Source organism: Cibotium barometz, chromosome 23, assembly GCF_041138505.1.
Source record: "Cibotium barometz isolate CiBa-2024 chromosome 23, ASM4113850v1, whole genome shotgun sequence".
NCBI classification, from domain to species: domain Eukaryota; kingdom Viridiplantae; phylum Streptophyta; class Polypodiopsida; order Cyatheales; family Cibotiaceae; genus Cibotium; species Cibotium barometz.
The window spans coordinates 20,668,059-20,688,473 of record NC_141068.1 but is presented as its reverse complement, the minus strand read 5'-3'; the positions used below and the strand labels follow the sequence as shown (position 1 = coordinate 20,688,473).

The 20,415-nt window shown below is 53.0% G+C and overlaps 1 protein-coding gene across 5 annotated transcripts in view; it reads right to left on the bottom strand.

Moving 5' to 3' along the window:
* Positions 1–20,415, bottom strand: part of LOC147625727 (uncharacterized) — a 64,461-nt gene that overhangs the window by 29,699 nt on the left and 14,347 nt on the right. For all 5 annotated transcript variants that reach the window (XR_015268717.1, XR_015268716.1, XR_015268715.1 and 2 more), the window contains 3 exons: positions 20,090–20,323; positions 19,832–19,997; positions 19,450–19,596 (listed from right to left, as the gene is read on the bottom strand). Coding sequence is in view for 1 of the 5 variants with exons in the window: in XM_086817256.1 (XP_086673382.1) it covers positions 19,450–19,596; positions 19,832–19,997; positions 20,090–20,323 (547 nt within the window). In the remaining 4 variants the exon portion in view is untranslated. The remainder of the gene's footprint in view (positions 1–19,449; positions 19,597–19,831; positions 19,998–20,089; positions 20,324–20,415) is intronic.

The window sequence follows — 20,415 nt, the reverse complement described above, 5'->3', positions numbered from 1 at the left end:
TCCAGGAACTCCTGTGAGAGTCCCTGTAGCCGCCAATGCTCCGATGCAGCTGGAGAGACCATTCTCCTCGCCGTCAAAATATGTCGTCCCAACCGAACAGTATACTGGAAAAAGGTGATCTCTGTGGCCTTGGGGGATGCATAAGGATCATGCCACTCGTACTCGCCAGGGTCCCACTGGAGCCGGGCCAAAGGGCGCGTTGCATAAGCCCATATGCGCCAATCAGAGTCCACATCTGCAGGGTCTGGGTCAATATGCCACTTCCGAGAAGCGGCGGCCACTACCCGTATCCTCTGAAAAATGCACTCTGCAACCAAAAGCGACTCCACCTCCACTCTCTGAAGTCTGCCCTCATCCTGGATCTCATAGTAGAGGCATCTACCATCCTCAGTGCAAGCTCTGACAGCAATCAGGATCTCCAACTGTGTAAAGGCTCCCATCCACCATGGGACCACTGGCTCGAGAGGCGTGAACCACTCCTCTGTGAGTGCCTCCTGAATGTCATCCCTCATAATCAGTCCCCCTCTGAAGTGACTCAGCCTATCCACCTGGATCTCATCTGGGAGACTGCAAAAGGCCTGCCAGTCTCCAAAACTACGTGCTGGGCCTGCCGCCAATGGTCCCCAGGCTAGACGAGGCCGAGAACCCAGCATATGACCCTGCTCTGTGCGAACCGCTGGGCTCCAGATGAGCGGCTGTCTGGCCCGCTCCTCATCACAAGAAGGAGGTCTCTGAGAGAGTCCCGGTCTCAATAACTCCCAAGCTCGCAGGATGCTCAAGGCAGATCTGTCCTCCCATCCTCTACTCAGGCCTGTCCTCCTCATCTCTATGAAGATCCATCGTATCTCCGGTGCCCAAGTGCCCCTTGCTGGAGGAGCCCGAGCTTGCAGCCGCTGCAAAAGCTCTTTCCAAGGCTCAGCGCCTGGAAGCAGCCCCCGAACAATAAGCTTCCCCAATAAGGCTCTACTCTGATCAACTGGATCTATAATGCCCAAACCCCCCTGGGCCACCGGAAGTGTAATAACTGCCCAAGCGACCTTAGCCCGGGCTGACTGACCGTCCCGCCCAGACCAAAGAAAGTTCCTGATCAGCCTCTGTACCTGGCTGAGGCAAGAGCTTGAGAAGATCCAGCAAGACGTGATGTACCACATGGTCGCTAAAAGCACCTGATTCGCCACCATCACCCTCCCAGCCAAGGATAGCCGAGCTGTACTCCAATACAAAAGCTTCCTCCGAATGCTCAGAAGAAGCGGGGAAATATGCTGCTCAGGTGACAAATCTAGTCCAATCTGGCATCCCAAATACCGCAGTGCTGTGCCAGGAGGAATCCATCGAAAGCCCGGGTCTGGGCTCCATGCCGGAGTGGGAGCGCTACTGATCCAAAAGGCCACTGTCTTGCGCCAATTGATCAATGCTCCCAAAGCTACACTAAAAACCTGAAGTGACTGCTCTGCCCTCTGGAGATTGGCCTCCTGGCCATGCAAAAATAAACCCGTGTCATCAGCAAACTTAGCATCGAGCAGGTCCTCCCCCCGGACTGGGAGCTGGAGTCCTCTCAAACCAACCTCCTCTGCCGTCAGATACATGCTCATAGCCTCAGCAAAGAAGAGAAAAAGAAACGGGGCGAGAGGACACCCTTGACGGACTGATCTGGTCAACTCAAAACTCGGCCCCCGTCCACCTGCCATCAGCAACTGGCTACGAGCTGTGGAATATAGAGCCGCCACTCCTCGAATCCAAACTGGCTCAAAGCCTAGGTGAAGCATCGTGCCCTCTAAGAACTCCAATCGACTCGATCGTATGCCTTCTCAAAATCGAGAACAAAATCGAAAAGCATCACGACTAGGTCCTCACCGAGAAATCTAGCTCGGGCCGTCGCCTCCCAGAAGGTGAAAATGTTGTCAAGGATACTACGCTCCTTGATGAATCCTGTCTGGGTAGCATGAATCAACTCCCCCAGGAAGGGCTGGATCCTCAAACTCAAGGCCTTTGCTAAGACCTTGTAGACAGTATTGAGGATCGGAATGGGTCTCCAATGCCGAATATCATCTGATACTCCCTCCCCCTTGGGGATAAGAAAGATCAAGCCCTCTGAAAAGCTCTATGGCATCACCCAGTGTCCAAAACATACTGAAAGCCGCGGAGGCCTGGCCCCAAAAGGTCCCAATAGCGCATAAAAAAGGCAGGCGTCAATTCGTCCTCCCCAGGGCAACTGTGGCGCGGAAGGACTCTCAAGGCCTCAGCAAGCTCAACCTTTGAAAGAGGCTCACCCAGAACTGTACGCATACGATCTGTGACCCTCCTCTGCACATGGGCCCACACAGTCTGTCTGCAAGCATCCCGAGCCTCAGTGGCTGGCTCCGCTGAAAGCAGCTCTCTATAGAACTCAGTGGCAATGGCTTTGATCTCCTCGGGCTCAGTGGCTACCGATCCGTCCTGCCTCCTGAGCTCGCGGACTCCTACTCGAGCATGGCGAGGTCCAGTAATCTCAAAAAACTCCCCAGACACTCTGTCACCATGCTGCGTCCACTGAGAGGCCTGGTGGTGATAGTAAAACTCATGCCTCTGCTCCTCTGCCTCTCTAACCTCCTGGCGTGCCTGGCTCAGCTGGGACGCCACCCACTCACATGTAGGCTGCTGCTCCTGAAGGCGCTGAAGCGAAGCAAGGCTGCGTCTCAACCGCCGCTCCTGCTCGCGTGTCTCTCCCAGCCGTGTCAAGGCTGCAGCGTGCAAAAAAGAGCTGAGCTCGATGAGTCCCTGGGCACACTGGCCTGCTGCATCCTGGTCAGAGCTCTGGCTATCATGCCATATCCTCTCAATGTCCTCAGCGAGACTAGGATCTGTAAGTATCCTCTCTGGGATCCTCAACTGCAAGCTGGTCTCCTGTGTCCTCTCCTCAAGTGTCAAAATAACTAGCGCATGGTCTGAAAAAGAGGTGCCAACGAGAATGCCAACGGAGCCCCCTCACTCCCCTAACCTGTCGCCCACATAGAAGCGATCAATCTGTGATAGATTAGTCCCTCCTTGCCGGCGATCCGACCGAGAGAAACTAAGATTGTCCTGAGAGCGGGAGAAAGCCTCATGCTGCCATGCATCAGTGATCCTTAGTGTCATGCAAAATCGCTCCCAAGCTGCAAGCTCCGTGCCGTGCACTGTAACATGACTGCCTCCCACCCTATCGGCCGGGTCCTCAAGCATGTTGAAGTCTCCCCCGACACACCAATGTGCGGTCTCTGGCAATGCATCCGTAACCTGGGTCCAAAATTCTGCTCTGGCACTAGCATGGTTGGGCGCATAGACATTGAGCACACCAAAGAGCGCATCATGCATCCTCATAATGACATACTGTGCTCTACCAGGCACAATGATCCCACGATCCACAATGGCCTGCCGCCATACATCCGCAATGACCATACATACTCCTCCCTGCCCACCCGGGGCCAAACCCTACAGACCAAAAGGTGTCCCATCTACCAGGCATCACCGAACCGTATCTCCGGATCCTGCTCTCACCCAAATGGTGCTCCTGCATCATCAAAATGTCAATACTGCCCCCAACCAGGCATCTCTGAAGCTCCTGCCTCAAGCAACCATGGTAACGTATATAGTGTGCGCCGCCAAGGCCCTGTACATTCCATGAGATGATCCTCATGGATGACTTGCTGAGGTGGATGCTGTCTTAGCCGTACAGCGGGCCTTCGCAAGCGGCTTGGATGGAGAATAGTCCCCATCCGAGCGGCTACAAATCTGCCCACCTGGTGTGCTGCAAGAATCTCGGACCAAGCGCTAGTGGCTGTGTCCCATGGCGACTGCCTCCCGCTCAGATAGAGCAACCTCGTGTATGCACACATATCCAGGGTCGCGTGCTAAGTCTGCCACTATGCGAACCACCAATTGTCGAATCCCGGAGGCATCAACACTCCCGGGATCAAAGAAAAAATGAGCCAACTCCCACAGTCGGCCTATCACATCTATCACCTCCAGATCGCTCACATGGTGGGAAAACTCAACTGCCTGAGTCTTCAAAGTGCTAAGAGCGAGATCCATAGTCCACTCCTGGTTGCTAGGGCCACAGAGAGGGAATGAGAAGGCCACCGCTGAATCAAGTGCCTCCTCCCCTCGGGTCGGAGGCATCACTACATGCACTCTGATGGGTGCTGGCTCATGGGGGCCCTTTGCTCCAAAAAGCCGTGTGAAGGAATAATCAAAAGCCTCCCAGCGCTGTCTAGTGTTGAGACGACTCAGCCGACTGCGGATAGAGGATATCCGTGAAGCCCGAATCGGAATGGTAAGTCTCCTCTGCGGTGCTCGAGCAATGTCGGTGCTCAGTGTCCGCCGAACTGGAGGTGAGCGCCAGGGAACTGCCAGGGCCTCCCGGGGAGCTGAGGCGAGCGGGGGGGGAGGAGGGGGTGGAGAAGGAGCCGCTGCCAAAACTGGAGCGGGGACGGGAGGAGGTGAAGGTGGAAGCAAGGCGGGAGGGGGGGACCGGGGGGGGGGGGTGGGGGCGAAGGAGGGGGTGCTGGCATCTCCTGGTCCTCAGTTGGCGCTGGGGTCTCCTCCTGTAGGGGAGCAAAGCTGTTCCTCACGGGAACCCAGTGATGCTGAGCCTGTGGCTGCTGCTGCATCGATCTCTGGGCGTGCTGCTGGGGCTGTCTCCCTCGACGGCGCCCCTGACCAGGCTGCCACTCCGAGGTCTCTGTGGGCTGAGCAGGTGTCCCGGAGGGTGCCTGCCGAGCCGCATCTGTGGGCGGGCCATCGGGGGCCTGCTGCTGCGGTGAAGGTCTGGGTCTCCTCCGAGGGCAGGCCTTGGCCAGGTGGCCGACCTGCCTGCAAATAAAGCACTGGTTCGGGAGCCCCAAAAACTCCACTCTCTGATCAATCCACCCCCCCCCCTATCCTAGGTAGCTGAATGACCTTCGGAAGGGAGGAGATGTCAGGAACCAAAACTCTGACCGAGGGTAGTCCAGCTGCTCTGGCCACCACTGAAGCTGCTGTGGGGCCAGCCTCAAGCACCGAACCCACCAATGCTCCTAGCCTAGAAAGGAGCGGGAGGTACTCACGGCGGAGCCCAGGGAAGCAAACTATAACATGGAAAAGGCGCTCTCCCTGCTCGGCTGTTGCTGGGTCAAAGCCATGCTGCCAAGGTCTAAAGAATGCCCGAGTGCCCCTGATGTCAAGGGGACTCATGGCAAGGACCTTAGCCACGCTCTGGGCTGTCTCGAACTCGATCTGGTAGTGTCTACGGCCCAGTAGCTGAACGTCCAAGATCTTGCCCACATCTGCAAGAAGGCAGGCCTGGAGAAGATCCCGGATCTCCCCTCTGCTGGGGCGAGTGCCGACTATACGGCAGATGGTGGAATGTGCCTGGGGGCGTTCCACCTCTGCGGCGAGGCTCGCTTCCTCTTCTGGCGAAAGAGAAAGCTTGATGGGGGTATCCTCAGAGGCGGGTGAGGGGAGGTGGGGCGGGAGGAGCCTCCACCAAAGTTTGAAGCTATGTCGAAGGCAGAGCGAATGCGGAGAGTCCTGCAAGAACCGAGCTGCACACAAAGGGCGGAGGGGGAAGGCGGAAGGCAAAAAAAACCCTAGGGGACGAAAAAAAACACAGAAAGAAGGGGAGGGGGGATAAGGCGGCGAGGACAGAAAAAAACCTAGGGGGGGGCGGAAGCAGCGTGCAGAGGGGGGGGTGGGGGGGAAGAGAGGGCGACGGCTGGTGGAGGGGGGGCGGGGCGCTGATGAAGGGAGGGGGGGCGTGAAGGCGAGGAGTAGGGGGCGGGCGCGCTGGGGCGCGCAAGAAAGCCAGGCGGAGGGGGGGGAGCTTGCGTGAGGGTAGGCGGGGGGGGGAGCAGACGCGTGGGCGAGAAGGGGGGGAGTGTGCGCAGGCAGCAGCGCGAGCAGGGGGGGAACGTGAGAGCTTCAGCGAGCGATAATTGTCCCACTTCGAGCACTTATTGAGTTGTGGTTAACAGTCAAGTTAAATAGTAGTATTGTATATCAACGCAGTGAACGCACACTTGAGATGGAGCCCCCCTTGCTTGCATTTGTGTGCCTTCCCCATCCCCTCGTCTTAGCCAGTGCCCCCAACCCCCCACCCCCCTCTTTCTCTTGCTTTCCTTCCCCATTTCCCCCTGGACATTGCTTAAGCCTTCAGCTTCTTTCCACCCTGCCTCCGTTTGTTCTTCCACCTTAGACTATGCCCTCTTCTCTCCCCGCCATCTGGCCTCCCTTCCACCGCTCCTTCTGCCCTGCTACCGTTAGTCACTTTTCTTCTGCTGCCTCCTCTCTCCTTTGGCCCCTTGAGGCCTCCACATTGGTATGCAAGCTGGTGCTTGGACATCTCAGGGATCTTTTGCAGGCTAGCCTCATTGGAGAGCCAGGAGAGATCACTGATATTCATCGTTTAGGGCGAGGATACTACTAGGTTGAGTTTGATTCACTTGTAGCATCGGACAAAGTCATGCAAATGAGCCTTGTAGCACTGCATACAGCTCAAGCCTTCTTTGAGAGGTGGTAGCATGACTTCGACCGAGCTTTTGATCCCCTGGCTGGCATCTCAGGCTTTCCTGTTTACAATTTGATTTCCTGGCCTCAGGAAGGAATATCTTCCCCTTCTCCCGGGGTGATAGGTGGAGTTATTGGGAGAGATGGAATCCCCCCCAACCGCCAATTTTCTTTCTTAACCTCATGAAGGAATATCTTCCCCTTCTCTTGGTGATAGGTGAAGTTATCGCGAGAGTGATGGAATCCCTTGCCCACCGCCACTTTAGTTCTAGATCGGATGGCAGGGATTCCTTCTATTCGCATCTGCATAGCCTCTCTAGAGATAGTTTCTCATGTCATTTCGCTTTCGTGCCTCCATGGAGCTCTAATTTTACCTGCTTGGACAGTGCTTTATTTGCCGTCAAATAGGACACCTGGCTAGAGCTTGTCCCTACCGTCAGTCCACGAGAGCGCCACCAATGGTCCTCCCTTGCTCCTAGCATAGCTCCTCATCAAGGGGAAGGGGGAGATCAGTGCCCCCAAGATTTAGAGCATCAAGCTCCAGCCCCAGAGAACCCTAGAGAACCCTGGTGGAGGAGAGTGGCAAGCTGCCAGTTCGAGACAGAACCGCTTCCGAAACAAAGCGGCGCCGCTAGCTCGCTAGCCTCCTAGTGGGCCTAGGGGGATATGGTTATGTCAGAGAACCGTTATGAGAACTTATCGCAACAACCCCCCAACGATGATGGGCCCTCCTTAGTCCCTTCACGGAGACCCGGTGCCTACCCCCCTGTCTGGAGGATCGTTACCTCGTCGCGATCCCTCACCAGGTCTCCAAGTTCCCGTGAGGTCCGTTGACTCAACAGAGTCCCCGCTAGCATAACCCGTCCTCTTAGCCCCAGCCTCCCCCTCCCCTTTCTTCCTCCGCCTCCCTTGATCTCTTCTCCCCCCTTTGGCCTCTTCATTCCCTCCCTCCTTGGCTTCATCTCGGAATCCCCTCTCCCCCCATCTTCCTCACCTCAGCATGCTAGTTGCTTGTCGGCCATGCCTGACGTGGAAAGGACGCAGCAGACTAGCTAGGTTTGCCACTTGATCCACCGTTTTGATGACCATCGCTATCTCTCCGGCGCATGCTCTCCCTCAAGTGTCGCCAGGCGGCCCCCCTCGAGTTTTGTGGGGGCAGCCAGTAGACTACAACTTCTTTCGATGTCTACCCATCGATGGAGTGGGCATCTTCAAGGAGATGGTGGCCCCATCCGTATCTATGTGGTTCTGCATCACTCCAGACCTTCCACCTTTGAGAGTGGCCCAATGATCTCCTCCTTCCCTTTGAGTACGACGCTGAGGACGAGCTGGAGCACAGAGTCTATGCCGCCATTCATGAGTAGGCAATAGAGTTCTCACATCACCTGCAGAATCTGCGCATCACCGACATGCTCACTCACTTTTAGATGGGTGGCTCTGGCTAGGAGGACTCGAGAGGGGAGCTGGTGTCCTCCAACCTGGAGGTGCTTCTCTTTGCATTTCTTCATGTTTTGATGGAAGTACTCCTCCCTTCCTCCTATAGACACCTTCAGTGTGACAGATGGAGCCAAGAGTATGCATATTCTAAGGCCGAGAGAGAATGGCTCCACATGGAGGGAAGGATTTGTTCCCACCAGGTGAGGCTATGCCCCAAGACAAATTGTGATTATTCTCTCCATCTAAACCCATGCCCAATACTCTTTGAGTGGAGGGTAGTTCCAACAATTTCGCCTCCCACCGTTCTTAGTTATTCGGATTGTCTCATGGAACATTTAAGATTTGGGAGGACCACAGTGTTTGCAAAGGCATGAGATCCTTAGAGAGCAGCTTCACAAAGTGGTAGTTGGCAGACCTATCGACACTCTCTTCCTCCAAGAGCATAATTTATCCGGGGGTTTTACCCGCCATTGCAAGAAGATTCTTCAAGCAGGAGTCACACCTTTTGGTCCCATGCTTTTGACTCATCCGGGATCTAGGGCAGGGTATGCATTTTTGTTAGCGAGCAATTTTTACCCGCGATCAATTCAGGCACCATTGTCAGTGAGAGAGTGACAATGAGAATAAACACACACTTGATTCATTGATGTGATGCCTCTTAAATAGGCTTAAGATACAAGGAGTAGCTTAGTGCACAAGCATGTTTAGATGAGGATTAGGTGCTAATAAAGCTCCACTTGATTTGTGGATCTAGATTCAGACCGTGATCGAGGGCACTCCTGCAAGTAGCAGGGCACTTGAAATAGGCTTAAGATACAAGGAGTAGCTTAGTGCATAAGCATGTTTAGATGAGGATTAGGTGCTAATAAAGCTCCACTTGATTTGTGGATCTAGATTCAGACCGTGATTGAGGGCACTCCTGCAAGTAGCAGGGCACTTGAAAACTTAGGGCCTCTCCATAGTTTCTCTTAGTTTTTTGGAAGACGTCGTGGGATAGTTTTCGGCCGTGACATATCACTCTCTTTCTGTGGTAGTTGGTACATTGGAGCCTGGAAGTTGGCACTTGGCTGGCCACCATCCGACGTAGGCCAACAGCTTGTTCGAGGTGCGGCCATCTTCAAGAGTCCCAACGCCATTTCCTTTGGGACTGCGTGAAGGCTCACCAGGTTTGGCAGAGGATCCTCTGCATTTTCACGAACCAAGCTCTCCTCCACATAGTTACTTGGGGCATAGTTGCTTGGGCCACTGAGGCTGAGGCCGTCATTGCATATGAAGAGGATGGGGGCGGCCTTGCCTTACAGGTGTCTCACAGTTGTATCTTCGCAATTCTAGTTCTAGCTCCCGCTACAGATCATTGGACTCCCAATTCCTATTAGAGATGAGAGATTTGTTGCAGTATTGCTATGTGGCATATTTGGAGAGCTCGTTGTAGCAAGGCCATTGAAGGCACCCTCACCCCACTAGTGGAGTCCATCCTGAGTATCTGTGGCTCGATATCATTCATACCCTCCGTGGACATTGGGTGAAGCGCTGCAAGGCCTTTCTGCGGATTTGGCATCACGGTCCTTTCCTCGTAGATAGGGGCAGTGAGTCCACTTGGCGTTATAGACCACCTATGTGGTTGTTTCCCCCCACCCTCCCAAAACTGTATGAGCTAGTTCTCTCCACCCAAAGTGGCCAGCTGGGGGAGGAGCACTGTTCCCTCTTTTTTGTAGTTTTCTTGATTATCGCTCCCTTCCATGGAGCTGAGCTTGTACTTAGCCAGCACGACTGGTTTTCTTGGTAACTAATAGAAGGATCTCTCTCTCTCTCTCTCTCTCTCTCTCTCCCCCCCCAAAAAAAAAGAAAGAAAGAAAGATAGGACAAAAGTTGTCGTCCTCTAGCACCGGGTTGAAGTTCCACTGATATCAGAAGAAGAATAGTTTCCTTGGGTCGAGAGGAAACAGTTGCTCTTGAGAGTGTGTGAGGTTGCCTTTGCCAAATCGAAATCTGCTTGGAAGAAGCCCCTTCCAAGCAAGCAAGCATCAGCAAGATACGAGACAAGCTTTGTGGAAAGTTCCGCTAGGATCCGATCCCTAGCCTAAGAGCATGAAGGATGAGACCCGAAAAATCTTTCCAATGAGTGTGGTCTTGCCTTCTTTATCAAAATCTGCGAGTAAGCTCCTAAGCTCATCTTGGTGCATTTCTAGATGAGTATCATCACAAATTGATGCAACTATACCTAACCACTGGATCACTAGTACATTTTTAGATGAGTATCATCGCTTGTGGTTGGGGTTTTTTCTGGGATAGGCGTGCCCCTTAAGGTGTTGGGATTCCTGAAGCCATAGGAGGAAGAGAGTGTTACCTTCTATTCTATTCCATTCACTGCAGCAAGGAACGCTCCAGAGAGACATGGCTGGCTCGTTAAAGCACACGAGATAGCAGCAAGAAGAAGATGACAAGTAGATGTGGCTGGGAGGAATGGTAGATGGCGTCAAGGTGGTGCACAAGAAAGCTAGGCTTGCCTAAGAGGGGTGAGAAAATTGCAATGGTCTTTCAAACTTATTAAGCCCAGAGGAAGGAGAAGAGAGTGGATATGGGGAGGGAGGGGGTGATGGAATCCCTCCGCTCCTCATCAGGATTGCCAGAACTTGCTACATCTATAGAAAACCTTGATGCCGAACAATTAAGGAAACGTATGAAATGAATAATAAATGCACAATTGAGAGAGACAAGTGATTGAACCAAACGAAGATGATGCCTTATCTTCCATTGCAAAAGGTGGGTTTTTATACGAGTTCAAGGACACCTTCACACCCATGTGCATATGGGATAACCCACACATCCTCTCTCCTGTAGTCTTCAAACCCATTTACAACTCATAAAAAGCAGGCATCTGACACTTCTACACACTTCAGGTTGGTCTAGAATAATCACAGTCTGACCCGGGCCGGATGCAGGCGAAGTGATCCCTGCCATAAAGCTCCACTCCGCTTTTTATGCCTACTCTGTGCTCCATCCGTCTCGCAATAAAGGGAGCGGAGGAAGGGCATGAAGGGAACAATGACTGCCACCACATGGACGAATACATAACAATATCATCAAGCTCGGGGCGTCAGTGTCTCCATCCTAACATGGGAGGTAGCAGCCTCCTAACTACATGCAGGCCAGGCCCCAAAAGTGGGTGACAATGTCAACTAGGCGGCTATCTCCTAGTTGTTGAGCTAAGGAGACCGCTTGGGAGTGAATGGCATAGGAGGCTGACTCGCAATACCACTCTTGGGGCTGACACTAAGAGGAAAAGAGAGGATCACTGCTCCACTGCCTTGAGTATGGTGGAAGACCACACAAACGCCGAGTGGCGCCACGATCTCCAAGAACTCCCCGGCCTCACAACAGGAAGGCATATGAGGAGGCCATAGTCAAACGGTGCCCCCATGATATGGGGGGGGGGGGGGGACTGCCCGAAACAAAGGGAGGAGACGAGGGGGAGATAACACAGGCCTATGAAGAGGGGGAGAGGAGGGGGGATGAACCACGACCGCCCGCGGGGGGGGGGGGGGGGTGGGGGGGGGCGCGCGGGTGGAGATGGGGTTTGTTTGCAACCTGCTTGTCGGCCAGTTCCTTGGACATGAAATAGTTTCCTTGGACACCATCTGATAAATCCTTTATCTATTGGCCGACAAGAACCCTAGTCCTCAACTATGTCTTCCCTTCTTGTGACAGTTGCTGTAGCTCCATAATCTGGTCTTTATCTTGCTGCAATTCAGGGATTAGCATGTCCATGTGCATGCACATGACATCCCCTTTTGCAAAACTTGATGACGGGATTCCAACTTCTGATCCTGGATGAGTGTTATCATCCCTTTGTCTCCTCATGGACTCCCAAACCTGTCATCCTTCCCTTCCTGGCAACCTTTTCACTGAAAACCTTGCCCTATCTCCAATTCCACTCCAAATTTGATGCAGATTCCCATGTATTGTAAGAAAATGCATTTGCAAACTTGCTAGTTTTTTTTGTGTGTCCATTGGCATAGACTTTTGCATGGTGTGTGAGTGTGAAGATTACTTCTTCTTCACTCTCAGGTTGATTGTAACTGAGCTCAGTCCTAAGGTACTTGGGCTGAGCAGAAATATCCCATTTGGGAGGGGTTGCCCATTTTCAACCCTCAATCTGGCTCCATCATATTTCTCTCAACTTTACTCCCAATATGTGTTGTTATCTCATGCACATGTGCTGTAATTAATTTCGGCATTGAGTTTATTTGAAGTTAGCTCTTTATTCATTTATTTTACGTGTAAAATAACCAAAAAATAAACGAAAATATTAGTTGTAAGCATACCACGTTGTTCGGGTGCTTACAGCTTTGGGGGTCTTGACACATGCTGCATTACTCTCCTTGGACTGTGCACCTTCATCTGGGACACCATCAGTTTTTAGCATTGCTAAACCTAAAGCTTTGATACCCATGTCATGTTCGGAAATCGAAGTTAAGTGTGGGAACAGTCCCTTAGCTTAGGAATCTTCCCTTGAGGTAAGTAGTGATGTCACACCTCATTCAATAAGGTCAAAGAACAGGTTGTACATTCAGCCAATGTACTCACAAGTAAATCAGTCAAGCAATCAACACCAAGGAGTGTCAAATAATCAATAATAAGCCAAGCGACTGCCTCTTATAAGCCCTTGAAGAGCATGTGAATTGGCTGACCTGCTATCGGCAGTTCCTTGGACATGAAATAATTCCCCTGCATGTGACACCATCTGATAAATCCTTTATTTGCTGGCCGACAGGAACCCTAGTCCTCAACCATGTCTTCCGTGCCTATGACAGTTGCTGTAGCTCCATAATCTATTCTTTATCTTGCTGAAATTCAGGGATTATAGCAGTGGGATTAGCATGTGCATGACACCTCATGCCATCAAGTAGAAACCTGCGTGAATCTCTGAGGCTTCCCCTCCTCTCCCAAGAGGTAGGCGGCGGTATCATCTGCTAACTCGGAGTCTAGAAGCTCCTCACGTGAGGAGATGGGGAGACGAAAGAAAATCCTCATCACCTTAGCAACAAAGAGGAAGATGAAGGGGGCGAGGGAGCACCCCTAACGGACTGATCTGGAAATCGGGAACCTGTCCCCTTTGCCCCCCTAAATGAGGACCTGACTGTGGGCAGCGGAATATAGTGCTGAGACTCCCCGGATCCATCCACCCGGGAATCCCATTCAAAGCATGGTGCCCTCGAGGAAAGACCAATCCACTCTGTCGTAGGCTTTCTCAAAGTCCAGGAGCAACACTGCCAAATCCTCCTAACGAAAGTGGGCTGTTTCACCTCCCAAAAAGTGAAGATGTTATCCAAGATGCTCCTATCCTGGATGAAGCTTGTCTGAGTACCATGAGTCAGATCTGAGAGGTGAGGTTGCAGGCGGGTGATGGCTTTGGCGAGGATTTTGTAGGCGCTGCCAAGGAGGGTAATGGGGCGCAACTGTCTTATCTCCAAAGTCACCACCTTCCTTGGGAATCAAGTGGATGATCCTCTCCAAAAGCCCCTCTGGCATGAAGCCAGTGATCATGATCTCATTTAAGGCAGCCCGAAAGCCATCTTCTATGAGTCCTCCATGAGGTCCTAGTGACAAAGGAAGAGGGAAACCAGGATTCTGTCCACTCCGGGGCACTTGCCTGCACGAGGCAGGGCCTCACTCGTATCCTCTCTCGAGAAGGAAGAGCTCAAAAATCTCTGTAGTCCAGGGGAGACCACCTCGAGAGTACCGCCACATTCTCTCTCTCGTTACCTCAATTTCAGGGGTAAGGGGACCGACCGAGAGAAGCTCTCTATAGAAATATGTGGCAATGGCCTGCACCTAAAGGGGATTTGACTCAATTGTTCCATCTGGACTCCGCAACTTGCCAACCCCATCTCGATGGTGGTGAGGGCATGTGGTCTCAAAGAAATCCCACATAACATTGTCTCCTACCTGGGTCTAGAAGGATGCACGGGCATGGTACTTGAACTACACTCTCCTCTCCTCTCCCTCTCATGGATACTTTGTGCTACATTTGCACCCTTGAGGTCTTCTGTAGACGTTAATAAAACTTTATTTCTTTCTTTCTTTTTTGTGCCCCCCTCCTTTTTCACAAATCATTTGGCATTACCACATTCCTGACCAGCTCCACTAGCAATGGTTTTTTTCCATAGAGTCATTTGAAAAGATGCAGGGGAGAAGAGAGCTTGAGCTCTTGCAAGCACACACACACTCACAAAACTCTAAAAGAGAACACACAAGGTTGGAGGCTGAAAATCTTCTTCTTCTTCTTCTTCTTCTTCTTCACACAACACTCAACACACCATATACAAAGATAAGAGTACATACAATATGAAAAGGTACTCAACCAAATACATACTGGGGTTCTCTATAGTGTGAACCCAACTAAATGAGCTGGCGTTATAACTATGCTAGTCTCTAGAATGGCTGTCACACAGCCTGTCATCCCACTGGCCGCATATCACCCATGATCTCACCAACCATGCCAGTGGTGTTCAATGAAAAGATTTTTTTTGGAAAAGTTATAGCACAGATTTCACACACACACACACACATATATATATATATATATATATATATATTTTTCCCGGAAAAAAGATCCTTCTATTAGTTAATGAGAAAACGCCATAAGGCTACAAAGCTCACCTCGCAAGGAGGGATAAAAACACAGTGAACTCCTGAGCTCCACCCCCGTGGTGGCTGGCCGCTCTCTGGGGGGGGCTACCTAATAGTACATGTGGGAGGTGAGAAAAGCCAAACTGGAGGCCTGTAGTGCCAAGTGACATCCTCGCCCCTCGCGGTGAGGAAAGGGCCAGGCTGCCAAGTGCGGAGGAAAGCCTTGCGGCGCCCTCTCATGTGGTCCGAGTTGCCCTGGAGTTTCCCCCAGTGTCCTCTCAAGGTATGAATGATGTCCACCCAGAGGGCCTGTATGACCTCCGCCGGTGGAGTCGCCTGGCGGTCAATGGCCTCCCTGCATCGGGCTCTCCAAATGTGCCAAGCCGTCATGCTGCTGATCAACTCCCATCTGTGCCCGACCCCCTCCTGAGGGGCTGCCGAAGAGAAATCTGGCGTCGGAACCACCACCATCACCCTGTCAGAGACCTGGATGGTCGCACTGCCAGGGACGTCCTCATATCCAAGGGCCGGGCCGCTGTCCATGGCCCAAGCCACCGCACCCCACGTCACCAGCATCTCACCTGGTGAGCCTGCAAAAACCATCCTGAGAGCGCGCTGCCAGACCTGCTGTGCATGTGGGCAATCCCATAAGCAGTGCCGCTGCGACTCCTGTGCATGGCCGCACCGAGGGCAGGACCCTGGGTGACTGCCGAAAGCTAGCCAAGCCCCCACAGCCAGTCCTCTATGCGCTGTGAGCCAGAGAAACAGCGTCACCTTCCGGGGCCGGAAGCTGGCCCAAAGGCGCTGCCAGAAGTCCCTAAGAAAGGCAGGGGAGAGCCCCTGTCGCCGCCAATGCTCGGCCGCCGCCGGGGTGCTCGCTATCCTGTGTCTCTGAATCCGCCGCCCCAGCCTCGCTGTGTACTGAAAAAAGGGAATGCCTGGGCTGGTAGGGGCCAAGTAGGGATCTCGCCAAAACCACTCACATGGATCCCACTGAAGGCGAATAAGAGGCCTGCTGTCCCAAGCCCATAATCTCCAAGAACAGTCCTCCCCTATCGAGGCCGGTGAGGGGTCTACATGCCACTGTCTCTGATGAAAGCCGACCACCCGCACCCTCTGAAGAATACATCCCTGGAACCCATCCAAATCTAGTCGTGTCCTCTGAAGCTGGCCACCCTCTCCCACCTCGTAAGTGAGTGGGGCGACTCTCTCCGCTGTGCCGCAGACCGCTAGAAGGATCTCATGCCGAGTAAAGACACCCATCCACTGTGGAGGTGAAGGGTCCTGTACTGGGGTCCGCCACTCCCGGGGGATGGCCGCCTCAATGTCATGTCTCATCAACTCTCTGCCCCTCATCCCACTGAGTCTCCTCTCCTGAGCCTCTAGAGGCAGCTGCTGAAAACCTATCCAGTCGTCTAGGGACTGGGCTGGGCCAGAGCTCAGCGGGCCCCACGACACGTGAGACCGCGATCCAACCATATGGCCACTGGGGAGACGAATCAAGGGGTTCCAGATCAAAGGCTGCCTCAGGCGCTCCTCATCGGTGCCCGGGGGAGTCTGGAAGAGTGACGGCCTCAGATGCGACCAGGCCCTCAGAAGGCTAGCTGCAAAACGCTCCTCGAAGCCAAGGCCCACTCCTCTGGATCGCTGCTCTGTAAAGATCCACCTGATGCTGGGGGTCCAGGGGCCGCTAAGAGAAGGGGTGCGGCTGAGCATCCTGGAAACAAGAAACTCCTTCCACGGCTCAGCGCGCCTGGCAGGAGGCCACGAACTACCAGCTTGCCAAGCAATGCTCGGCTTTGGCAAATAGGATCAACAATGCCCAGGCCGCCTCTCTCCCTCGGCTGAGTAATCACCGCCCATGCCACCTTGGCCCTGGCGGGCCGCCCGTCGCCACCGGACCAAAGAAAGTTCCCGATGAGCCTCTGCACCTAGCCAATGCACGCCCGAGAGAAGGCCCAGCAAGAAGTGATGTACCACATAGTAGCAAGCAGAACCTGGTTGGCCACAACTACTCGGCCAGCCAGAGATAAACGAGCGGTACTCCAATACAGAAGCTTCTTCCGAATGCTCAGAAGAAGGGGGGCTATCTGCTGCTCCGGAGATATGTCAATGCCCACATAGCATCCCAAATAACGCACTGTAGTGCCGGGGGGCAGCCACTGAAAACCGTCAACTGGCCTCCAAGTCGGGGGGGGCATAGAGCTGACCCACAACCCACACGACTTGTGCCAGTTGATCAAAGCGCCCGAAGCTCTGCAAAACCTGTCCATGGCTAAGGCGAAGCGGCGGAGGTTCTCCTCACCCCCCTGAAGATAGACAGCAGTGTCATCCGCAAACTCCGAGTCTAGGAGCTCCTCCGAGGTGCGGATGGGAAGCTGGAGGCCCCGCAAACCTGTATCCTGTGCCGTCAAAAAAGTGCTCATGGCCTCCGCCACAAAAAGAAAAAGAAAGGGCGCCAAGGGGCACCCCTGCCGCACCGAGTGCGAGAGCTGGAACCTCTCTCCGCGCACGCCCTGTATCAGCACCTGGCTATGAGCCGATGTGTAGAGTGCAGAGACCCCACGGATCCACTGAGGGGGGAAGCCCATCCTCTCCATAGTGCCTTCCAAGAAGGCCCAGTCCACCCGATCATATGCCTTCTCGAAGTCGAGAAGGAGCACTGCCAGATCCTCCTGTCGAAATCTAGCCAGAGCCGTAGCCTCCCAGAAAGAGAAAATGTTATCCAGAATGCTCCTATCCTGGATGAAGCCTGTCTGCGTGGAGTGGATGATGTCCGGAAGGTGAGGCTGAAGCCGCCTGCTGATCGCCTTAGCTAGGACCTTGTAGGCCGTGCCTAGCAAGGTGATCGGTCGCCACTGTCTAATCTCCAGTCTGTCTCCTCCCTCTTTGGGGATCAAGTGGATCAACCCCTCTGCCATGCTGTCCGGCATGACTCCTGACTCCATAATCTCCTGGAATGCCACTCTGAAGCCCCTATGTAAGAGGCCCCAGTACCTCTGGAAGAAAGCCACCGAAAGACCGTCCTCTCCAGGGCATTTGCCCCGAGGTAATGCCTGAAGAGCCTCCTCCAGTTCCGTATCCGAGAAGGGGGAGAGAAGGGAGTGCTGCAAATGGGCCGGCACAACCGGTCTCGTGAAGCTCCAGACTGCCTCCCGAGCCTCTCTCACCCTGTCATCTGCTGGCTCAGCAGAGAGAAGATCCCTGTAAAAATCTGTGGCTATAGCCCGAACCCTGGGGGGATCCACCACAACCTGGCCATCAGCCTGCCGAAGACGCCTGAGACCCTCTCGTCTGAAGCGAGGCCCTGTCGCCTCAAAGAAATCTCGAGTCACTCTGTCTCCAGCCTGTGTCCAAAAAGACGCCCGAGCATGGAATCGGAACTCCACCCTCCTCTCCTCGATGGATCTGATCTCAGTGCGAGCTGACTCCATCTGCTCTGAGATCCAAGGGCTCGTAGGATCCCTCTCCTGGAGTCTCTGGAGGGACGCTAGACTCCTCCGTAGGCTCCTCTCCTGCTTCTGAAGGCCTCCAGCCGGTCCAAGGCAGCCTGTCTGAGCATCTGGCTGATCTCCTGCAAGCCACTGGCAAGATCGCTGGCTGCCGATCCTCTCCTGAACTGCAGCTCCTGCCAGACCTGCTCAACTCTGATCGCAATCTCGGGCTCCTCTATGAGACAATCTGGAATCCGGACGCTCTGGCCCTGCTCTCCTCTCGTGGGGTCCTCGATCTGGAGAAGCACTGGAAAGTGGTCTGAAAACGAGGAGCCTGCAAGTATGCCCACTGTGCCACCTCTATCACAGGCCCACTCATCAATGTAAAACCTGTCGATGCGGGAAAGGTTAACTCCTGTGGCCCGTCTATCCGAGCGCGAGAAAGATAGACTCCCCTGCAACCTGCCAAACTCCGGGAGAGTCCACGGATCCTGGCCTCTCACCTGTAGCACTAGTTCCTCCCAGGCAGCGAGCTCCGGCCCATGAATGGTCTCCTGGCTGCCCCCCATCCTGTCCTCTGCATCCTCCAGCATGTTGCAATCCCCTCCGAGGCACCAGTGGTCTGCCAAGGGGAGGGACTGCCTAATGGTGCTCCAGAACTCGGCTCTCCCGGTCGCCCCATTAGGGGCGTAGAAGTTGAGGAAGCCAATGCGGTCTTCCCCAACCCGAAGGATGATCCACTGCGCACGACCCTGGACCAGAATGCCAGAGTCCACAACCTCGGATAGAAGCTGCTCGCTGACTGAGATGCATACTCCACCCTGGTTCCCCTGGGAGCCATATGCCGGTGACCAAAAAGTGTGACTCCTGCCTGGCAAGATCTTCCCGCAGGTGCGGGTACGCCCGGCAGAAAGGTGGTGCTCCTGGATGAAAAGGATATCTATGGGTCCTCCAACGAGAGCCCTCTGGATCTCCTGACGAAGTCTGCCCCGACCAATGTAGCAGCGATGTCCACCGAGACCCTGGATGTTCCATGAGAGGATCCTCATGGATGAGCTATGGCAAGTGAAGCAGCCTCCACTGGCTCACCCCTCTCAGCCGGCCCGGATGATCTACCCTCCACTCTGTGAGTCTTGGGCGCCGGCTTGGAGGGAGAATAATCACTGTCTGTCCGGGTGCGGAGTCTCTCCAAAAAGAGGGTGACCTGTCTCTGTGTCCAGCCCCACTCCGCCTTCGCCCTGTCCAGGGCATAGGCGTGAGACCAATCCTCTGCATATATGTATCCAGATTTCACATATATGCATGTAGTCTTTCAGTAAATGATTTAAAAGTTGAAAAAACTGACTTGTGAAATCAACATAAGAAAGAAAAGAAACCCAATCCCAACAAGAGAAATCTAAGAGGTTCTTAAGGCAGGTTCTAAGAGGTCATAGACTCGTGAACTAACCTCCTTTGCTAACAACACTTGCCGATGCAACTCGAGGTTTTCCTGCACAAGTCTCTCATTCTTTTGTAAAAGCAGTTCGGTTTGCCTTATGTGGTAGCCCAATTCCTTGCCTAGCTGCTCATTCTCTACCATTGTTCTCTTTGTTTTCTGTTCAATACAAAACCCAATTTCAAAAATTCAAATTACCCATAGAAACTTCATGATTAGGCAACTCGTTACACAATCCCCTACCCATCGACCTGTAGGGACTTGAATGGAGGACATTGCCCATGAGCGACCAATATGATGGCGGGGAATCGGCTGGCATGCATATCTTATTTTTTATGTTTGAAAAATTCTGAACTATTTAGGCACAAGTTATTTATTAGAAATCAGAAATTACAGCATGAAGCTGCTCATCCATCTGTTGCAGCATTTGCATCTTAGTTTCCTCTATACGGACTGCCATCTCTTTTCTAAGCCTTTCCTTCTCTTGCAATGCCGCCCTTTCAACATCACTCATAGCGTCTTGATGCTCTTTTTTCTCCTTCTCTAGTGTCTCTTTCAATCTAAAATCAACAAAGGAGAAAAGTTTTTAAATTAGCAATGCAGCACTAAGCAAGGTAGAACCATACAAGCTTCTACAAGGCAAACAGCTTACCCTGCAATCTCTTGCTCTATTGCCATCTTCTTGGCCCTAAAATCATCTATATCACGCAATTGCACTTGTGCATTTGCCAACTGAAGCCGCAGGTCTTCAGTAACAAACTTATGGGTGTTCTTTAGCTCATTCAGATCCTTTGTAAGAGCATCAATTGCCCTCGTGCTTTCCGCTTTCAAATCTCTCAATGCCAGCTCCAACCCATTAATCTTTGCCTCTTTAGCTTTGACATCACTGTCAAAGCAAACGACATAGCATTATTCATCAATTCATAAGCTTAATGACATAAAAAAGTCATAACAGCACTTAATACCTTACTAAATCTT